Source organism: Plectrocnemia conspersa, unplaced genomic scaffold (assembly GCF_051122295.1).
Source record: "Plectrocnemia conspersa isolate PC_06_02 unplaced genomic scaffold, ASM5112229v1 ptg000008l, whole genome shotgun sequence".
Lineage (NCBI taxonomy): Eukaryota > Metazoa > Arthropoda > Insecta > Trichoptera > Polycentropodidae > Plectrocnemia > Plectrocnemia conspersa.
The window spans coordinates 16,834,840-16,854,435 of NW_028277172.1; the positions used below are offsets into that span (position 1 = coordinate 16,834,840).

The 19,596-nt window shown below is 29.3% G+C and overlaps 2 protein-coding genes across 24 annotated transcripts; one reads left to right on the forward strand and one right to left on the reverse strand.

Annotated features, from left to right (window-relative positions):
- Window positions 1–624: 624 nt before the first annotated feature.
- Window positions 625–3,505, reverse strand: Wdr92 (dynein axonemal assembly factor 10). Its single transcript, XM_088189500.1, has 7 exons — window positions 3,431–3,505; window positions 2,536–2,831; window positions 1,898–2,025; window positions 1,593–1,810; window positions 1,401–1,523; window positions 1,120–1,232; window positions 625–1,056 (listed from the first exon to the last, which is right to left on the reverse strand). The coding sequence occupies exons 2-7, from the start codon at window positions 2,817–2,819 to the stop codon at window positions 849–851; spliced, it is 1,074 nt and encodes a 357-aa protein (XP_088045626.1). The 5' UTR covers window positions 2,820–2,831; window positions 3,431–3,505; the 3' UTR covers window positions 625–848.
- Window positions 3,506–11,732: 8,227 nt separating this feature from the next.
- LOC148233172 (uncharacterized) lies at window positions 11,733–19,489 on the forward strand. 23 transcript variants are annotated; one of them, XM_088189502.1, is made up of 19 exons: window positions 11,733–11,805; window positions 11,897–12,094; window positions 12,190–14,523; window positions 14,830–15,018; window positions 15,673–15,867; window positions 16,045–16,239; window positions 16,417–16,611; window positions 16,957–17,151; window positions 17,214–17,393; window positions 17,452–17,483; window positions 17,559–17,600; window positions 17,670–17,753; window positions 17,818–18,003; window positions 18,133–18,189; window positions 18,311–18,391; window positions 18,739–18,810; window positions 18,884–18,952; window positions 19,086–19,163; window positions 19,239–19,489. In XM_088189502.1, exons 1-19 carry the CDS (start codon window positions 11,751–11,753, stop codon window positions 19,419–19,421), a joined length of 4,620 nt encoding a protein of 1,539 aa, XP_088045628.1. In that variant the 5' UTR covers window positions 11,733–11,750; the 3' UTR covers window positions 19,422–19,489. The 23 variants fall into 23 exon arrangements, with proteins under 23 accessions (XP_088045628.1, XP_088045629.1, XP_088045630.1 ...); XM_088189503.1 differs by having other exon boundaries at window positions 17,455–17,483; XM_088189504.1 differs by lacking the exon at window positions 18,739–18,810.
- Window positions 19,490–19,596: the final 107 nt, after the last annotated feature.

A 19,596-nucleotide genomic window follows, 5' to 3' on the forward strand; every position in this document is an offset into this window, starting at 1 on the left:
ATTGAGACACTGTATTTATGTATTATTATTATTATATTAATTTTTATATGCTTTTAAATATACAATTACTTATTGGGTTGCCAAAATCTGGCTTTCTTTTATTTATTTTTTTTCATCAAACTTATGGTGATATACAATAAAACCCGTTTCCCTATTTACATTACCACAATCCATTCTATATTCATCACAAATACCAATTAGCTACGTGTACCTAAAATATGATAAAAAGCAAAATATCAATCTAGTTTTTTTTAATATACAAAATATATTTTGAGATTATTTTATTATTTTTATTTGGTAAGTATAATGTTTAAATATAATCAAGGTTTAAAATTTAAATACGCTTTTATATCTTAAAAATTAATCATAAATTAAAACGTATTTTATTTAGTATGTTTTTTATTTAATGCACAAATATTGTGTATGAAAAATTATATACAAACGCACACTACTTGGTTTTAACTTAAAAAATAACGATTGTTGCTAAGTTTTTAATTTGATTGGATAAGATTTAATGCATACGATCTTATCTTGTTGAACGACGTCATTTATGTAAAATTTGATTGTAAAAATATGTCTATATTGCATTGTAAATGTGTAAATAATATAAATAAAAATACATGATCCTAATTATTGTGTTTAATATAATGTTAAATATATACATTGGGATAACCAAAAGTTTCGAGAATTATTTATAAAAATGTATTAATTAAATAAACTTTTGGTACTCCTCGTAAGAAAACCAGTCTTTGTTGCCAGAGACACTTGTAGATTGACTATTAAGTCATACTTTATATGATTATCAAGCATTATATTCAAAATTATTTCTTGATCTTAATCAGATTTATTCAATACAAATTCAATCTTGTAGTTATAACAAGCCTGAGGTGTTGATCAAACGATGTGCAAACTGCAAGACCCTGTTTATCCGGACACCAATCTAAAGCGTTGATGGGTTGTGTGGATATCACCATTTTTTGCAATCGGACTAGTGAACCTGCGACGCCACAATCTATACCGTTAATGTCTTTTTTGTTTCGTTTGTCAGGATATGAACTAAAAGTGCATGAAGATTATTTAAAATAGGGAATTTGTAACATAATTACATAATATACATACTATTTCCAGAGCAATAGATGTCCAGTACCGGAGCATGTGACGAACAAGTCTCGGTTTTGAGGCAAATGTTTGCATAACCAAACGGTTATGTTTTTATTCTCATTTTCTACAACCTGTAAAAGATAAATCAAATATGTATATAAATATAAAAAGTAAGGGCAATTTATATAATTCATAATAGAGTGAATCATCATTCACATTGTAATATAAAAGTGAAAGAGCTGCGTTAAACTGTGTGTAAGATGTTTTTTTAGCAAAAACAGTAAAAAATAATTAAATACTTGAGCGAATCCTTTTTGTGGATGCTGCGTCCTCAAATCGAAGACGTGGAACTTTCCTTCCAGAGTAGTGGCGACTAGTTTATTCATCGGTATATCTCTTCTATCAAATTCTATACTGCAGACCTATTTATAAAAACACACATATAAAAAAATATTTATTAACAAACATATCAAAGTAATACAAATCTTTACCCCATTCTTTAAGTTGCATTCCCATTGCAAAGCCATTTTGCGCAAATCAAACATTTTCAAATCTCCGTTGTCGTAGCCAGCACATACGACTCTCTCGGAGTCACTGTACGAATTTCCAAAACCGACAGTCCAACAGTCCCGTCTCGTTTCACCGGCGCATGGTTCCATGTTTGCAACTGGTTTTTCCTTTTGACGTGGATCCCAAACTTTCACACAACCTATTATTGAGAAATTTTAAGCTACTATACTATAATTGAGTTAGAGCTTATTTTTACTCCCTAAACTATGAAAATATTTATATATACCGTCTCTGCTTCCAGTGACAATTTCAGGAGCTCCACAGTGCATAGAATTGCCTCCGATTCCATCAATCGCGTTTATAATGTCTCTATGATCCCGGGCTGAATATATTGGTGTATTTGAGTTGAGCTCCCTATGAAATAATAAAATAAAATATATTTCAAGTCGTGAATATATCAGTGATGGGCGTGAATAAGTTGACAACTCGAGTTGTCAATTATTTGTTTATTTCAGGTAATACCTGAAAGACCTGGGTTCGAATCTGTATTCTTTTTCATTTTCTTTCGTATCTCGGAGGTCGGGATTAATGATTATTATATAATTATATTATAGTTTTTCTAGATTTTCCTAATCTCACGGATAAATATTGTGATTATTAAGAAGTTAGTTAATTGTATTTCTTTAATATAGCAATGACAAGATCTAATTGAAAGATCATTGTATGGGAAATTGACTTTTGAAATTGTCTGAATTTGGTTTGAGAATTATTATAAAATAATAAAAAATGACTCTTTCTTGAGTTTGTCCATAATATTTTGGACGCTTTATACAGTGGCAACATATTATTATGATTAAAATAAATAAAATTAGGTTTAAATATAATATTTATTAGTTTGTAGCTATTGTATTAAATGATACACACCAAATATTAAGCTGTCCTTTGAAGTCCCCAGTAGCCAAGTGTCTATCTTGCATACTAGTAGCTCCAAACGTACAGCATTTCAGAGCATTCGGAGTGTTGAACTCGCTCACTTGTTGCAGGGCTCCCTCCTTCACTTCGAACAGCTGCATGGAGCCGCAACCCCGGGGCTCCACCCCCACGACAACCATTTTTGTCGAGCATGGCACCCATTTACAGTCGAACAGCGAATGATTCAAATTCCTCTCGATATGCGTGATTATTTGAGGCTTCTCCAGACCATCCATTTCTGATGCTACCTTTGCGAGGAAACGGCGTAAAAAGAAACGACAGTAAGAACTGTTTTAACGTATCTATGGTTACAGAGCATGTTCACCATTCAAATCGGACGCAAACGTCATCCGCGTTGGCCTTAACGCCAAACAATTCGAGTATTGATCAAATTATTTAATTTGTATTAAAATTAAGCTAAATAATTCAAATGTATTAAATACAAGACTTGCGACCCCAGAAAATCATCAGTTGAGTTAAATTACAGATTTCCCTATTATTATTATTTTACTTGTAAAACGTTTATATAGAGAATTATAAATACAATTTGCTTTGTATATTTGAAAATATAAAAGGCTTACTATAATATGAAGCTTTAATTTTGATCGTTTGTCCCAGGGGTAAACAAACAAAAATGTCTAAGAATGACCAAAAATTGAATAATCTTAAATATATATTTACTAAACATATCTTTAAGGTTGTCTAAACAACATGTAAATCATTTACGTAAGGTGTTGCTATCAATTTACATAATCCTCATTTTAAGTAGATTTGTTGCAGAGAGTTGTCCATGTGGTGTTTACTATTCTGACCAACGCTCACTCGCTGCCGCTCGTTTATACCTAACCTGTTTAAATTTTAAAATGTATTCATATAACAGAACGTTGCTGGTCGTCGCTTTCGTAGTCGTTAGGACCAAACCACCCATGTGACGCAGGGGGCTTATTTATATATATTTATTTAGATTTATTATGGGCATAACTTGGTGGCACTCGGGTAACACTGGCGTGACGGACACATTTTTCACTTGGAGACTCGCGCACCGTCCACTCACTTATATATTAGCATGTAACTATTAACTATACTTTAATATAAATACTACTGCAGCGGTTCAATATGTGTCTAAATGTCACCTGTCACCTCCCGTCGGCAAAGTTCATAACCATTGGTTTCTGAGCGTGGCGCCGACATTCTAAACAAGTACCAATTTTCGAACTATATATTATATGCGACTAAGGAATCTTTACATTATTGAATCTTAATAAATTTATTCCTCATCAAAAATATTGCTAGTTTTAAAAAGAAGCTCGACTGTGTTGAAATTTAAAAAGTATATTATTTTCGAAACACAGGATTAAACATGTGCATCTTATTAAGGCATAGTTTTTTTAATGTATTTTCTTGATTTATTGCGTTACAAACGTTATAAAATGGTTTTAAAAAACGATACATTCAAGTTGTTCTGGCCCTTGTTAATTTTACAAAAAATATTCCAAGAGCCACGCAAAATTGACGATGGAGTCAGTGGCGTAGCTATGGGGGTGCGGAGGGGGCGGGCCGCCCCGGGCGGCACTTGCTTGGGGGCGGCATATTCGCGATGGAATCGTCTAGTGTGGTTCTTAACTCTGAATAAACTAAAATTTACGTAAATCTTCGAATAGCAAGAACTTAACAACAATTAATTTATTATTTTAAGAAATGCTAATTTTATGACTCTGCAAAAAAATGTATGGGGGGGGGCGGCAATTTTAAGGATTGCCCCGGGTGGCAAATACCCTAGCTACGCCACTGGATGGAGTTTTAGTGGAGCGCGGGTTCAGCTCTGTTTATACTGTATACGAATTTTACAAAGATACACAAAGTCTGAACCGGAAAAACTGACCCTAGAATTCTTACAATTTTGATTTCATCATCGTGTTTTTAAGAGAATTAAATATTGTTATTATTTACCGTTGTTGATTTATGATTCTTGCTTGCTCGTTATTTATCAGTTGATATATATTCTTCACATTTGCAAATAAAAGTAATTTAAGAAATATATTTATTTTTTATTAGAACGATATGTGTGTACATGAATATTTTGATTAAATAAAATATTAACAATTTTACACCGGTTTTAATTTTCTATCCAAACATATTTTTTAATTTTATAATTAAATACTATTTGAGCAAAATACGAAAACAAATATTTTAGTTTATAATATAAGTAGGTAATACAAAGTATAATGCTGTATCAGTATATAATAGTGGGAAAAAAATACCCGGAACCGAGTTATTAATTTTGACGAGTATTTAGATGCCCAAGGTGTACTATAGGGGGCCTATTTATTAATAATGATCAAAATTAGGCGGCATTTTGATAACACGTTTGGTGATATTAGCAGAAGGCAGCACTTTCATGTCGGACCTCGACGGGAAGAAGTGAAATACTACTTTTTTGGGACATCGTAGACCGGTGATACTTTTTTTATTGAAACTGGCAGTGCTAAATACTTTTCTAGACAATAGTATAATTTAAGAAATACAGTATTGAATTAACATCTATGATATTTTGTAAAATATGAATGCAATTATACGTTAACGATGCGTCAGGAAAAAAATACGGAACAATAATATTACATAATTAAATATTATCTAAATTTCTCTTTAGCACCTTATATTTATTTGATTGGAATTTTACATCCGGATCTATTCAAAATGTTAGGGTGCGTGGAATTTATTTTGTGAAATAACTGATAAAGGAAATTAAATGCGCTTCTCATACAAATAATACAAGCTACGTTATTTTTCTTTTCGACTTTATTTTTAGAATAAATGTCCATTTTACAGTTTTTAATGTGTGTATATAAAAGACTTTTATAAATCATGTCATTCCATCGTGTTTGTATTACAAATATATATGTTTTTCTAAGTACATAAAAAGTAAAACAAATATTTACAATTCAAGTTTTATAAGGAAAAAACTGCACAAATGAAAACGTCAAGATAATTTATTCAGGTGAAAAAACATGATATATAAACAACTTTTATTTCAGGGAGATTTTATTATCAATGTGCGCAAGCAAATAATTGTGGCAAATGCTATTGACGAGAATATGTTATTGTTAATAATGTTATATTTCAAGTAATTAATTGATTAAGAAAAAAATATACTTTTATTAACTACATTTTGCGAAAAATATATAGAAGTTTTTATATATTCTTTTTAGTTATCATTCTTGAGAAAATAAAAATAATAATACGTTTGGATCACCTGGTATATTCGATTTAAATGTCTCTATTACTAAATACATTATACTAATAAGTTATACCTGTTACAACATTTTTGATTAACCTGGACTTTCTGCATTCAACACTCTTCTTTAAACCACGTTTGCGTAATAATATACATAAAAACTTGTGCAATAAAATATTCATCTCCCGGGTGTCTCACTGGCTGATATTGCTGATAATCACACAACTTGGCTGATTTATTTTTACGTGGGTTGTGTTTATTTTTTGGTGTAGTCTAGCATTAACATGTTGTATATTTCGTTGATCAGAGCTGCTCGTTAAAATTGTTCTATCCTCTTTTTATTTATACCACCAGTCCTACTAAAGGTACTACATCACATTTTTTAATATCTTGATGTTTTCAGGCGGAACTGAAATATCTGTTTTCATCTTATAATTATCCTATTACTACAATATTTTAGCAGTTTTAACAGGTGCTCACGCATTGCATTGCGTAAATCCTAGAACAATGGAATTTAGGTTTCATTATCTGCTATCTATTCAGAAAACGTTTTTGATTGGTAATCTTTAGGATGCCGTTGTTATTCGTTTCTTTTGGGCAGACAGCTAGAACCCCGTTGTATCAATATAATACATGCGCATAAGACAAACATCTATTCATTTTGTTGAAAACATTGAAGCCACTATATCTTCTATAATAAATGAGTAAATCTGAAGCAATTTTATTTAATAAAAACAATTTTAAAATTATTTTTTATGGATTTTTTTTATTAAATTATTATTTTGTTTTAAAAAGCAAAGTAGCTAGTTTGACTTAACGGTGCATTTTTTAATATTTTAAACAATTTACTATTTTGTATTTAAAGTTGGGACTGGAATAACCATTCATGACTAAATCAATGCATAAAGGAACCCCCATTTATTTAATTACAGAACTGACTTTTTTATTATCAGTCGTAAGAGTAATTTACAAATAAAAAACTGTAAATACCAGACAAGCCAAAGGCAAATGTGGACGTTTGTGTATTGCCTCAATGTTGACTCAACTGTGACTGCCAGGCCGTGTATCTCTGGCATTTGGCGAAGGGATGGGGTTTCTCAGAACCAAAATCTCTCAAGAGAAGCAGTATTGTTCCGATTTGACATTACATGTTGGGATCAGGGCCGGGTCGAGAATAATTAGCGCTCCGGGCTCTTATTTTGAAAAAAAATTGTACCTTCGTATGGGTATGGCGGATAAATTCATAAAAAATCTAAATCTAAATTTTTTTACTTTATGATCCATGTTGAAAATGTATTTTTCGTCCCTGAATGTCGCCCCCATTCGGGGTAAATGGCGCCCCTTGGGAGTAATTGGCGCTCTGTTCGGGGCGACCGCCCGTATAGCCCGCCCCTCGAGCCGGCCCCTGTTGGAATGTTTTTAATGAAAAAAAAATAATGTAATAGTACTTCTCTCGACATTTGATCGAACGGAATCAGGACTTTAAAGTAAGTATTAGTAATTCGTTACTTAAAATCACATTTGCTAATGTCTGAATCTCCACAAATAGTTATTTTTACTTTAACAACTTTTAAGCAATACATCGGGTTGTTATTAAAAAGAGAAAAATAACAAATGCCACCTATCATAACATTTCTGTTGATCCAATATAAATGCAGTTTTCACTCAGCAAACACAAGATATGTTTTTTTCGAATAAATCAGACAATTTATATTTATTTTAATACCTAATAAATTATGTAACATAACAAGTAGATAATTAAATATTTGAATACAAAATACTCGTATGTATAGTTTTTACTTTATTTGTTGTACACGTAAGATTTGCCACAAATAGAGAAAGTCACAATTATAACATTCGCGTATGATACAGAAATCTTGTCAGTGTGGAAAGAAGTAGTAAATATTACAATAGGATCAGCAATTGAAGCCAAAAATGGAAAATAAAATCTAATAAATTAAAACCGGTACATATCAACTTCATTGATAAAAACATAACTAATTAATTACAAGTTTTTATATTAATGGCAACACTATCTTTTCCCCACTATTCTGAACACCAAAAGTGGTGGATATAACATATATAAAAAAAACTTTTAATATGATATTTATCTTAAAATTCAAAATAAAGTGTTACAAAACATTCTGAATGTTTCGTGGTATGTTCGCGATAGAGACATATATCTAGGGCTTCCAACCCGGGCAGAACCGGAACCGAACACGCGTTTTTAAAAGAACTGTTTTTTTTTTTATTTTTTTATTTATTTTCTCTATATGAAATAAATATCTCACACAATTTTCAAGATGCAATTCTTTTCTTCTATTTCGTAAAACCCATTTAGAAATTAAATGGGCTGTGAGAGCGGTGTATCGAAAAGGGATAAAAAAATCCCTATTTTACAGTCGAAAGTATTGTTTCACAATGTAAGTTTTATGACATATTTCACTTCGTCATCCTCAAACATCTCTGACTAACAATAAAATTAAAATTCAATTATTTGCAAAAAATACACACGGCATACTCGGGGGACGGTTGTACACAAAAAAACGGAATTAAAATCTATTGTTTTTATTTACCGTCATCGTTAATAGTTTTTTTTCGCTCATTATCTATCCATTATTATTTATTCTTCACTTTTGAAAAAATATATAAAAATGAACAAATTCTGCTTGTACTATTAGGTGATTCATAAATAGATGTTTATAAAATTTTATGATTTATTTATTTATTATTTTTGTAAATGAAATTAAGACCATTGTAACTTAATAAGATACTCCAATGCGTCACGATAGTCGAAAACAATGCTTTGTATTGTTTAAATAAAGAAAAAATACATACAAATAATTAAAATAATACATAGAGAGAAGCAAAATAAAAACATGAAGTATTAAAATTATATGATTCGAACAAGACCAGCTCCTCATGACCGACATTAAACAGATCAATGTGCAGTTTATTCGGCAATAATATATTTACATAAATATTTTTTTTTCTAATTAATTACAACTTAAAATTATAGCAGTCCTGTTCAAATGGCGCCCCGTGAACCAGTTTTTAAAATTAATATTAAAAATAATAAGCAAAAAACTTCATCTTAAACATTTTTGTTCTTTTAACCAGAATGAGGTATACAATCAAAAATGTCTTGAGGTAACCTTTTTTTAACTCCCACCAGCAAATGACTTTTTGAAAAAATGGTTTGCGGACTAAGTTAGACAGCGCTGCATTAGAATGTTTATTATTATTTTATTTTATTTTTTATGTACCGTTATATCTGTAAATAGCTTTTAAAAGTATTTCAAATTGTTTAATAGACAATAAACTTGTAACAGAGACAGTTTTATTATGTTTGCTTATTCGAATCACCTCTTTATTTGTCTGCAAAAAAGCTGCAGCAATACGAACATAATATATGCATTTTGTTCGGAAAATAAATTATATCTAAGGTGAAATGTGTCAATAGATACAATCACACTTGGTTAGTGTGACCACATTTTTTATATATTTTTTTATTCTATATATTTTATATATTTTTATATATTTATATATTTTTTTTTTATGTATTATAATAAAAACTTCAATATTTAAAAAATAATATAAAAAAGACTTACCCTGGAATATATTTGGGGCATAATTAGTAAAAAAAATCGATTGTACTACTCATTGAGCAAACAAATGTAGAAGTGACAAAAATAATTTGCCACGACGAATTAAACCATGAACTAGTTGAATCGTAGATTAATTCTATGCTTTTTATTGCTTTAGAAATAACAATATAATAATATTTTACGTGAATAATGTTAATATATGGTTTTAATATATTTATTACCTCATACTATTTTATAATTAAATAATGAATCATCATCAGATATTTATTTTACGGGCGTTTTTTATGCCCTGCAGTGCCAATTCCCTTATTTTAATAATGTGCGACTCAGCAATATCTTGTGTAAAAGCTGTATTTTTTTTTTTAGATTATCAATAGGATTTATACGTTATTTTCTGCATCACTAGGTGGAAAACATTGAAGGATAATTTAAGAAATTTCACTTTAAAACCACTTTGTGAGACACGCTGAAAAAGTCGCATTGAATGTTTTAAAGCTTAAAGCATTAAAACATCAAATCTTTGAGGTACTCTGAGGAGACTTCATCTGATCCTGCAATTAAACATGAAGCTTCAGTTTTTAGTTTTTTAATTTCTCACGCGTCTCATAATTTGATACGACATCTTGCGTCACATTAATTTAGTTAGTAAATCAATGCAAGCTAAAAGTATGAATTTAATATACTTTCCTGTAATCATGGTTCAAATTTATTGTAAAAAAATATTTATTCATTTGTTTATACATTTTATTTAATTATATACATATACCCATGTTCTGGCCATTGGAACTAACCTGTTGGATCTAATGGATCTAACCTGTTTTAATTTGAAAACGTATTTATGTAGTAAAACAACGTTTTGCTAGAACGGTAAGCTTCATAAGATTCCCATGTCGTCTGGACGAAGTACCGTTACACGAAATAGCATGCTTTATCTCTTTCTTCGTTGCGTGCGACACCCCTCCTACTTTTATTTCTAGGGGATCGGCGTCAGTTCTGGATTGTTAAATGAATAAATTTGATTAACCTACAATACCACTAACTTCATTCCATAATTTTGCTACTTATGTATCTGATTTTTTAATTTTGCGCAGAATTTCAAAGTTTTTTTAAATAAATATAATTATTATAGTCATTATTACTTTTTGTTGCAAAAAGCAATAAAATATTTGTATTTATTATAAGAAAAGAACATTATTATACAATAAAAATAAAATGGTGAATATTTCTTTAGAAGCGCAGGGTTACACCCCCACAGTGTATGGCTGAGAGGCAAATAGTAGTGGATTCTAACTAGAATGTAACGGTAAACCGTCGAGCTCGATAGGGAATCTTATGATGCGAACGGTAAGCATCCAATGAATAACTCTCTGCAGCGAATCTATTTAAAAATGTCAATTAATGGATATAAATAAATAAAATGTAATTTTTTTTTTATAAAACAATTTTTTTTTATATTTTTAGAGTAAATTTTAAATATCGTGTCAATAGGTTTAATGAATCTAAAGTCGAGGGAACAGAATTACCTTATTAAATTAAATAATGGATGTAGAAATAACGTTTATTATGAATACGTAGTAGATAAGTGTAGCAATAGGCCGGAAGAAAAATTAAAAAATAACATTTAATTTAATTTAATTTAATTAGTGTTTTTTAAATAACTTTTTTTTAGCAAATCAATTATTTTCAAAAAGCTTAGAGCTTTTAATTCAATTAAATAAATATTTTCGAAATAAATAATCTTAAAATGTGACGTGAAAACTAAGAATTAAAATTTACAGATAAAGATACTACTGATATAAACGACAATGATTTTTATGATGAAATTATAACGTTATGCAAAATAAAAGCACTCCAATTGAAGTTTTAATTTTTTAAATATTAACTAATTACAAAACATTTTGCCTAATCTGTAGATTGGAATGAGAATTTTATTTATTGTATATTAGACAACAACAACGAGTTTGGTTCCGCCCCGAATCATTAAAAAGTAAATGTACATAATATGCAGTGAAACCTGTGATTTATTATAGATTTAGTTCAAATAGGAGTTTATAATATATTGTAGATACACAGTTTTTATATTAATATTTTATTGTATTAATTATGATTAATTTATTTTATAGCTGTGAAAAGCTATTCTATTAAAAAAAATATTGATGTACTAGTTATATTGATTCAAAAAAATAACTTGCTTTTAATTTAATTCTTATATATGTATGTCTCAAATATGTATAATGTAAGGTCACACTATTGTATTTTTAATGTATGCACTATATATAACATTGATGTTTTTTTTGCAGATTATTCCTGATAATCATACCACGATGAACCGAATTGGATATATTGCCCTTTTGGGCATATTATCTCTACATTCATGCAGTAAGAGTTTTTATTTATATTATATATTATTTTATTTAAAAAATATAAAGATGTTCATGTTTTAAAACCATTTTAATAAAATTAATTGCAGTCGCGCATAGCTGTAAAGAAAATGAAGAGTATAAAGTAGGAAATCACCCAGAGCGATCCTGTAAAGATTTATTTCCGATACATTCAGGAAAACCAATTGAAGGATGTTTCTGTATTTCTAAGCACGTCAGAGATTCCAAGGGAAATTGTATCAAACCAGTAGATTGTCCGCAAATGAAATGGGACCCTGCAGTGACAAGTAACATTTTATTTTAATTTTTATACATTTTTATCATATTTTCTACAATAGTTACTGGGCAAAAATGGACGATTATTTTGTTTTATTATTTCTAGGACCAAATGCTCACAAGATTAGAAAAAAAGGATCCTTAGAATTACTAGATCCGCTAATTGATAATGACTTAATCCATATACCAAGAAAATCGGTTTCCATACTTGAAAATCATAAAAATTCACAAAAAAATAAAAATCAGAACGCTAATACAAAATCGAAAAAATATGATGTACCAAATAGGTATATTTTTGATAAGGAAAATGAATTATTAAAAGACAAAGGCAAATTAAAATTTTCTGTTGAAAGTAAAAACATAAACAATGTAGTGTATGAAAAAAAGAAAAAAAATATTAATTTTGAAATATATAACAGTGAGCAAGAAAAGTCACAAGAACAATTTAATCATGAAGTTTCTCAAAAGCATTTGTTGAACTATCCAGATCACAAGGAAAATAGTAAAAACTTGATCTTTCAAGACTTCTCTGACAAAAATGTCAGAAAAAAACAAAAATACGATGAAGAACAGTTTTATAAAAAACAAAGAAAAATCGAATACCCAGAATTTACTGAAAATTATCCAATTAAAAAGAAAAAAAAGGAAAACTACTTTGATGAAAAATATGTAGATGAATTTCAAAAGCAAGGAAAAAATATCTATAATGACAAATATAAAGAACGAAATGATCATAAAATAATGAATAACGATGAGAAAACATATGTAGATAAATTTAAAGAAAAAGTAAATTATGATGAAAAAGAAACATATAAGGAACGCAAACATTCAAAGGTAATTAATAATCGCTACAACAAATCAGTCTATTCCTATGAATTTAAAGAGCAAGATAAATATTTGCACGATGATAAATATAACAAACGTATACTATTGAAAAACGACAATAAAAATATAAATTATACTGATGAAAAATATGTAGATATATTTAATGAGAAAGAGAAATTTATTTACGATGGTAAATATAACGAACGGAAATTTAAAGGGAAAGAAACTTATGATGATAAAGAAAGATATAAGGAACGCAAACATCCAAAGTTAATTAATAATGGCTACAACAAGTCAGACTATTCCTATGAATTTAAAGAGCAAGATAAATATTTGCACGATGATAAATATAACAAACGTATACTATTGAAAAACGACAATAAAAATATAAATTATACTGATGAAAAATATGTAGATATATTTAATGAGAAAGAGAAATTTATTTACGATGGTAAATATAACGAACGGAAATTTAAAGGGAAAGAAACTTATGATGAAAAAGAAAGATATAAGGAACGCAAACATCCAAAGTTAATTAATAATGGCTACAACAAGTCAGACTATTCCTATGAATTTAAAGAGCAAGATAAATATAAAAAACGTATACTATTGAAAAACAACAGTAAGAACTATTCTGATGAAAAATATGTAGATATATTTAATGAGAAATTTAATTACCATGATAAACATATCGAACGCAAAGGTCCTAAATCAGTTAATATTGACGAAAAAAAATCAAATTCTTTTAATGACAAATATGTAGTAGAATTTCAAGAGCAAGAAAAAAATATTCATAAAGATGAATATGAAATAAAAGCCTTTGAAAATAATAATGAAAAAGAAGAATATAATGACAAAGAAAATATATTAGATGAATATGATGAACGTTATGATCGTAAAGAAATTAAGAAGTACAAAAAATATTATCAGATTAAAGAATCACCTAATTCAAGGTATATAGAAAAAAATATTGAAGACCATTTTATAGGACAAGACGCAGAACTTCCCAAGCACGAAAATGTAAAAAATATAAACTTTAAGAAAGAACACGAAGAACACATTCCAGAACGTTCAAAAGAACTGTTGTATGAAATACAAGATGAATCAAAAATATCAAAACCATTTATTCATTACAAGGGCGTAAAACCATCTTTAGAAAACATAGAAGATTTGGAACAATATCTGAAACCCAATCATATATATGTTTCAGAAGCAACAATAACGGAGAAAATGCACGAAAAGTATTCGAAAGAACAGCTTTATTTAAAAGATGTTGAAGTCCAAAAAGCAGAAATAAAAAACAAACAAACACAACTTGAAGACAAAGTAGTCAAAGAAGAAGAGTTGATAAATCACATTCATGAGAAATCAACTTTTTCGAAACTTAATAACAACCCTAAGCCTTCTTTTATTTTGATCGATGGACACAAATTAGCAATATTAAACATAAAACAAAATGATGACTCAAATAATTTAGAACCAAATTTTCTCGAAAAAATTATGAGCACATTAGGAAGTATGATAACTGCAGATTCTTCAGTAGGCGAACCAGTTAAAGAATTAGCACACGAACCAGTCAAAGAGACAATACCCGAACCGATTGTTTCCGATAAAAGTACCGTATTGCTTTATTTTTTCTGCGTTTTTAAAAACTTACTTACTCATGGTGCTGGATAAGCCCACTAAGTTTCTCAAACATTTGATTTTTGTTTTATTGTGTTCGTGGAAGACTAATTATTTGATGGAAGTAGCCAGTTTTTCATCTCAAAATTCATAGCGAATAACAAATACTAAAAAAAGGAATATTAGCTTTTGGTCCTAGAAATTCATCAATAGGTTTTGGAAATTATTTTGTATAATACATTTTAATTTTGTTATGCATATATGAACTTACTAACCAGAGTATTTTTATTTTCTGAAGAGAGCAAAGAAGAAAAACAATGTTCAGATGGAGAAGAATGGAGACATGGAATCGATCCACCACCATCGTGTTCTAATCTCTTTCCTAAATTTAATAAAATAAAATTGAATTGCTATTGTGAAGAAAATAAGTTAAGAAATGAAGAAGGACAATGTGTACCAGTCGAAGAATGTCCACAGTTTAGAAAAGGTAAGCTTACATATTTTTTTAAATCAGAGACGTTTTCTGTGTGTGTTTTGGAAATTGGTCATATAATATTATTTTTTTCTCTTCTTAAATGAATCATATTTCAATCGTTTCCTGATTCGTGAAATCGTGACATTCATCGGCATTTGCTAAGAGGTTTCCATAAACACGGTTTTCGTCCGCGTCGTTTCTAGATAATTATTTATATTACTCTCGAAGACAAAATAATTAAATTGACGTGTTTAATTAAAACCTATTATTATAACAATAATTTTTTAAATAATATCAAATACCTATTTACTTTCATAATATTTTTTACCTATTTTATACACATTTAATATTCCAGTGTTATTCTAGTAACACACACACAGAAGGGCAAATCTACACAGACACAATTAAAGCTATTTTTTTAAATAAAATAAGCTATCAAACTGTCTTAGTTATTAAATCGGTCATCCGAAATGACATATACTGTTTTTCATGACATCACACTAATAATGAAAATGTAAGACCGGCGTCTTAAAACTTGTCAATAAAAGAAAATTTTCTTAGGACCGTCACTGTCATTTTTTATGCGCTTCATTACCTTTTATGTTTTTAGATATTTTTTATCATAGAGAAGTGAATTTCTTAACAAGTGTATAATTTCTTTTTTAGAAAAGTCTTGTAGCATTGGGGAGGAATATAGACCAGGTATAAAGCCGGAACCAACCTGCGAAAAGTTCTTACCCAAGATAGTAGATTATACTATCATTCACGATTGCTTCTGCAGAGAAGATCACGTCAGAAATCAAGAAGGTCAATGCGTATTAGTCAGCGAGTGTAATCAAAAATCCAAGAGGCAAACTGCTGGTAAGACATCCTAAGAATGCTATTAAGTATGATCATTGGGAAGAGCATTTTAATGATGATAATGCAGTATCACACACGTAAATTAATGGTCCATTTGTTTCGGCTACATATTCGTCGAGATAATTTGGTGGTCAATTGAGGAAAGCAAAGTTTTAATATGCGAATATATAATTTTAGAAAAGCCTTGCAATGCTGGTGAAGAATATAGGTCAGATGTTAAGCCGGAACCAACTTGCCAAAATATGTATCCCGATATAGTAGACACCACGCCCGTGGACGATTGCTTCTGCAGAGAAGATCACGTCAGAAATCAAGAAGGTCAATGCGTATTAGTCAGCGAGTGTAATCAAAAATCCAAGAGGCAAACTGCTGGTAAGACATCCTAAGAATGCTATTAAGTATGATCATTGGGAAGAGCATTTTAATGATGATAATGCAGTATCACACACGTAAATGAATGGTCCATTTGTTTCGGCTACATATTCGCCGAGATAATTTGGTGGTCAATTGAGGAAAGTAAAGTTTTAATATGCGAATATATAATTTTAGAAAAGTCTTGCAATGCTGGTGAAGAATATAGGTCAGATGTTAAGCCGGAACCAGCTTGCCATAATATGTATCCCGATATAGTAGACACCACGCCCGTGGACGATTGCTTCTGCAGAGAAGATCACGTCAGAAATCGAGAAGGTCAATGCGTATTAGTCAGCGAGTGTAATCAAAAATCCAAGAGGGAAACTGTTGGTAAGACATCCTAAGAATTATGTTGAGTACGATCGTTGGAAAGATATAATTTTTTTATTTTATTTTTATTAGCATTAAAAAATATGTCATTGTGATTTATAAGTAATGCGATATGATTCCTTTTTTAATGATATTCTTGACTATTTTGTCAATAAATATTTGTTTTTTGTTAATTTTATTCAGTAAGACCATATTTATTATTGCATTGTAATCGATCACGGGAGCATTTTAATGATGATATCACGTAGAAGAATGGTTCATTTGTTTCGGCTACATATTCGCCGAGATAATTTGGTGGTCAATTGAGGAAAGCAACGTTTTTAAAATGCGAATATATAATTTTAGAAAAGTCTTGCAATGCTGGTGAAGAATATAGGTCAGATGTTAAGCCGGAACCAACTTGCCAAAATATGTCCCCCGATATAGTAGACTACACGCCCGTGGACGATTGCTTCTGCAAAGAAGAATACGTCAGAAATGATAAAGGCCAATGCATATTTGTCAACGAGTGTAATCAAAAATCCAAGAGGGAAACTACTGGTAAGAAATGTCATAAGAATGATCCTTTAAAAGATAATAATAAAAAAAATATATTACCGTAGTTCCTACCTGCCCGGAGAATGAAGAATATATAGAAGGATTGGTGCCAGAGCCTACCTGTGAACAAATGTTTTCATTCATGTCAGATTACGAAGTTAAGCCAGGTTGTTATTGTATGGAATATTATATTAGAAACAATGAAGGAAAATGTACATTAATTAAGGACTGCCCACAATTTATAGGTAATATAAAATATTATTAATAATTTTGGGATTTTTCAAATCGATTTTGCATTTTCAGAAGAACCTGTAACAAATGTGACTAAACGCTCTGTAAGGATCTAATTTATTTAAAATATGATATATTTGATATTGTAAATGTGTATATTGTATATTTCTACGGTTTAGGTTCCTCTAAAAGAAAATCATATTTCATCATCGGTCCATTTGGTAATTTATTATTAATATTTATATTTAAACGTATGAATAAACACTATTAATTATTTATCACATAAATAGATTGATCCTGAAGATGAATTTGATAGTACAGATCACATACTATACTATGAGGATCCATTTGAAAATATGGACGAAGACAGAAAGGTTTTTAGAAAAATTGTTTATCAAATAAAACTAATAGTTTAATATTAATTACGTACTGTTGTAGAAGCGAGATATTGATGATAATGATTTTGATGAACATTTAGAATACTATAATGATCCTTACGAAGGAACGAATATTGAACGTCTTTCTTTTAATTCAGAAGAAGATGACGATATGTTATATTACATTAATCCTTTCGAAAATTATGATAAAAACCACAGAGGAGAACGTTCAGTTACAGATACAGAGGTAGGTGTTTCCAAAATTATTTTCGCTGCAACCTATTTTTTAATACATAAAACATTTTCAATGTAAAATGTTACTATTTTCAAACATTTTCATTTGAACACACTGTATATAAATACATATGTTTTACAGAAAGAACCAGAAGATAATAAAAATCATGAAGACACTAAAACAGACGCCACTAATTCAGTAAGTTTGGGTTTATTTCCTAGAAAAAAATGCTAATAATAAAAAAAACACATAATTAGGGCTACATTTCTTTTAGGAAAACTATATACTATTTATGTAATATAAATATATATTTTTACAGACGGAATCAGTAACTCCAATGCCACACCATCCGGTCGGTTGTAATCATCATAAACATCTAGAGAAAGATCATATTCATTCGGTAAGTTATTTGTTCATAGGTTTTGATGGGTCGTAGTGTTTTTTTGGTACTTGTTTGTGATCAGCATTTTTATAGGCGTTGTCAAAAATTTGTTATTTAAAATGGCGGCCTTTTTAATATTTTCTGTAGCTGCCGCTTTGTATTAACTGTAAAGTGCTTATTTTCCGTATATAATATATAATACAATTTGATTTAATTTTGCTGGTATATAAAAGTTATTTATCTTCCGTTCAACTATTAAATACTTTTGCAGTTAATGAAGTAGTATATTCTATAATACTCTTATATTCTTTACAATATATTAAGAAATAGTAATAATACAAATTTGTATGTACCTATTTCTACAGACTGATCCAGACACTCCAAAATCACACGATTCGGTTCAAGAAAATAACCACTCACATCAGTCACACCATAAAGTATATCATTATTGAAAAAATATCAAATTATTTAAAAAGAATAAAACTAAAAATATCTTTATCTATGTTATAGCATGATAGCTCAGAGAAAGAAGCCCATTGGGAAATGGATTTCAGTGTCGATTACGGATTTATTAATGAAGTAAATATTTACTCAAATATTATATACAATTTTTATTTTTTATCCATATGGTTAATTAACCTGCATATTTAGATACATATCAAATTTTATAAAAAGTGGATTATAGATATGTAATAATATACATTTATTTTAGAAATTGCTTGATTTGGACAATAATGATCATACTTCCTGCGCTTGCAAAGATAAAGAAGAACATAGAAATCATCACCATGTAAATATGAACATATTTATTATTTATTAATTTTATTGACAGCTTTTATTACTGTATTTTTTTAAAACATTAAAGCACTCTTCCGAATCTAAAACTGATGAATCGGAAATATTTGGATGTCCTCGTGCCGTGAATTTAATCAATAAGGGAATTGATCCAGAAATTGCAGAAAAACTCGCAGAAGCTCTAAAAGGACCTTGCTTGAACATATTTAACATTTTGTTATCCTTCGTTATGCATCCGCCAATTGTGGCGTGATTTTGATTTGGTACTATTATATGGGATATGGTATGTGTTTTAAAAATATATATATTTCAGGCTTTAAATGTGCTTATTTTATTAATTCCTTTTTGAGTTTAATAAATTTTATTTTTATAAACTGCATTTAGTACGACTTTAATCCGACTCTAAAAGAAATTACTTTTTTCTGCAT

What these genes read in the sequence shown, in the direction of transcription:
- Wdr92 (XM_088189500.1), bottom strand. Translation starts at nt 2,819, where the DNA reads ATGGATGGTCTGGAGAAGCCTCAAATAATCACGCATATCGAGAGGAAT. An exon ending in CACAAAAAGGATTCGCTCAA is followed by an intron (nt 1,233 to 1,400) that starts GTATTTAATTAT and finishes TATCTTTTACAG; the next exon opens with GTTGTAGAAAATGAGAATAA. An exon ending in CATCTATTGCTCTGGAAATA is followed by an intron (nt 1,057 to 1,119) that starts GTATGTATATTA and finishes ATGCACTTTTAG; the next exon opens with TTCATATCCTGACAAACGAA.
- LOC148233172 (XM_088189502.1), top strand. Translation starts at nt 11,751, where the DNA reads ATGAACCGAATTGGATATATTGCCCTTTTGGGCATATTATCTCTACAT. An exon ending in CAAATGTGACTAAACGCTCT is followed by an intron (nt 17,484 to 17,558) that starts GTAAGGATCTAA and finishes TCTACGGTTTAG; the next exon opens with GTTCCTCTAAAAGAAAATCA. An exon ending in ATTACGGATTTATTAATGAA is followed by an intron (nt 18,953 to 19,085) that starts GTAAATATTTAC and finishes CATTTATTTTAG; the next exon opens with AAATTGCTTGATTTGGACAA.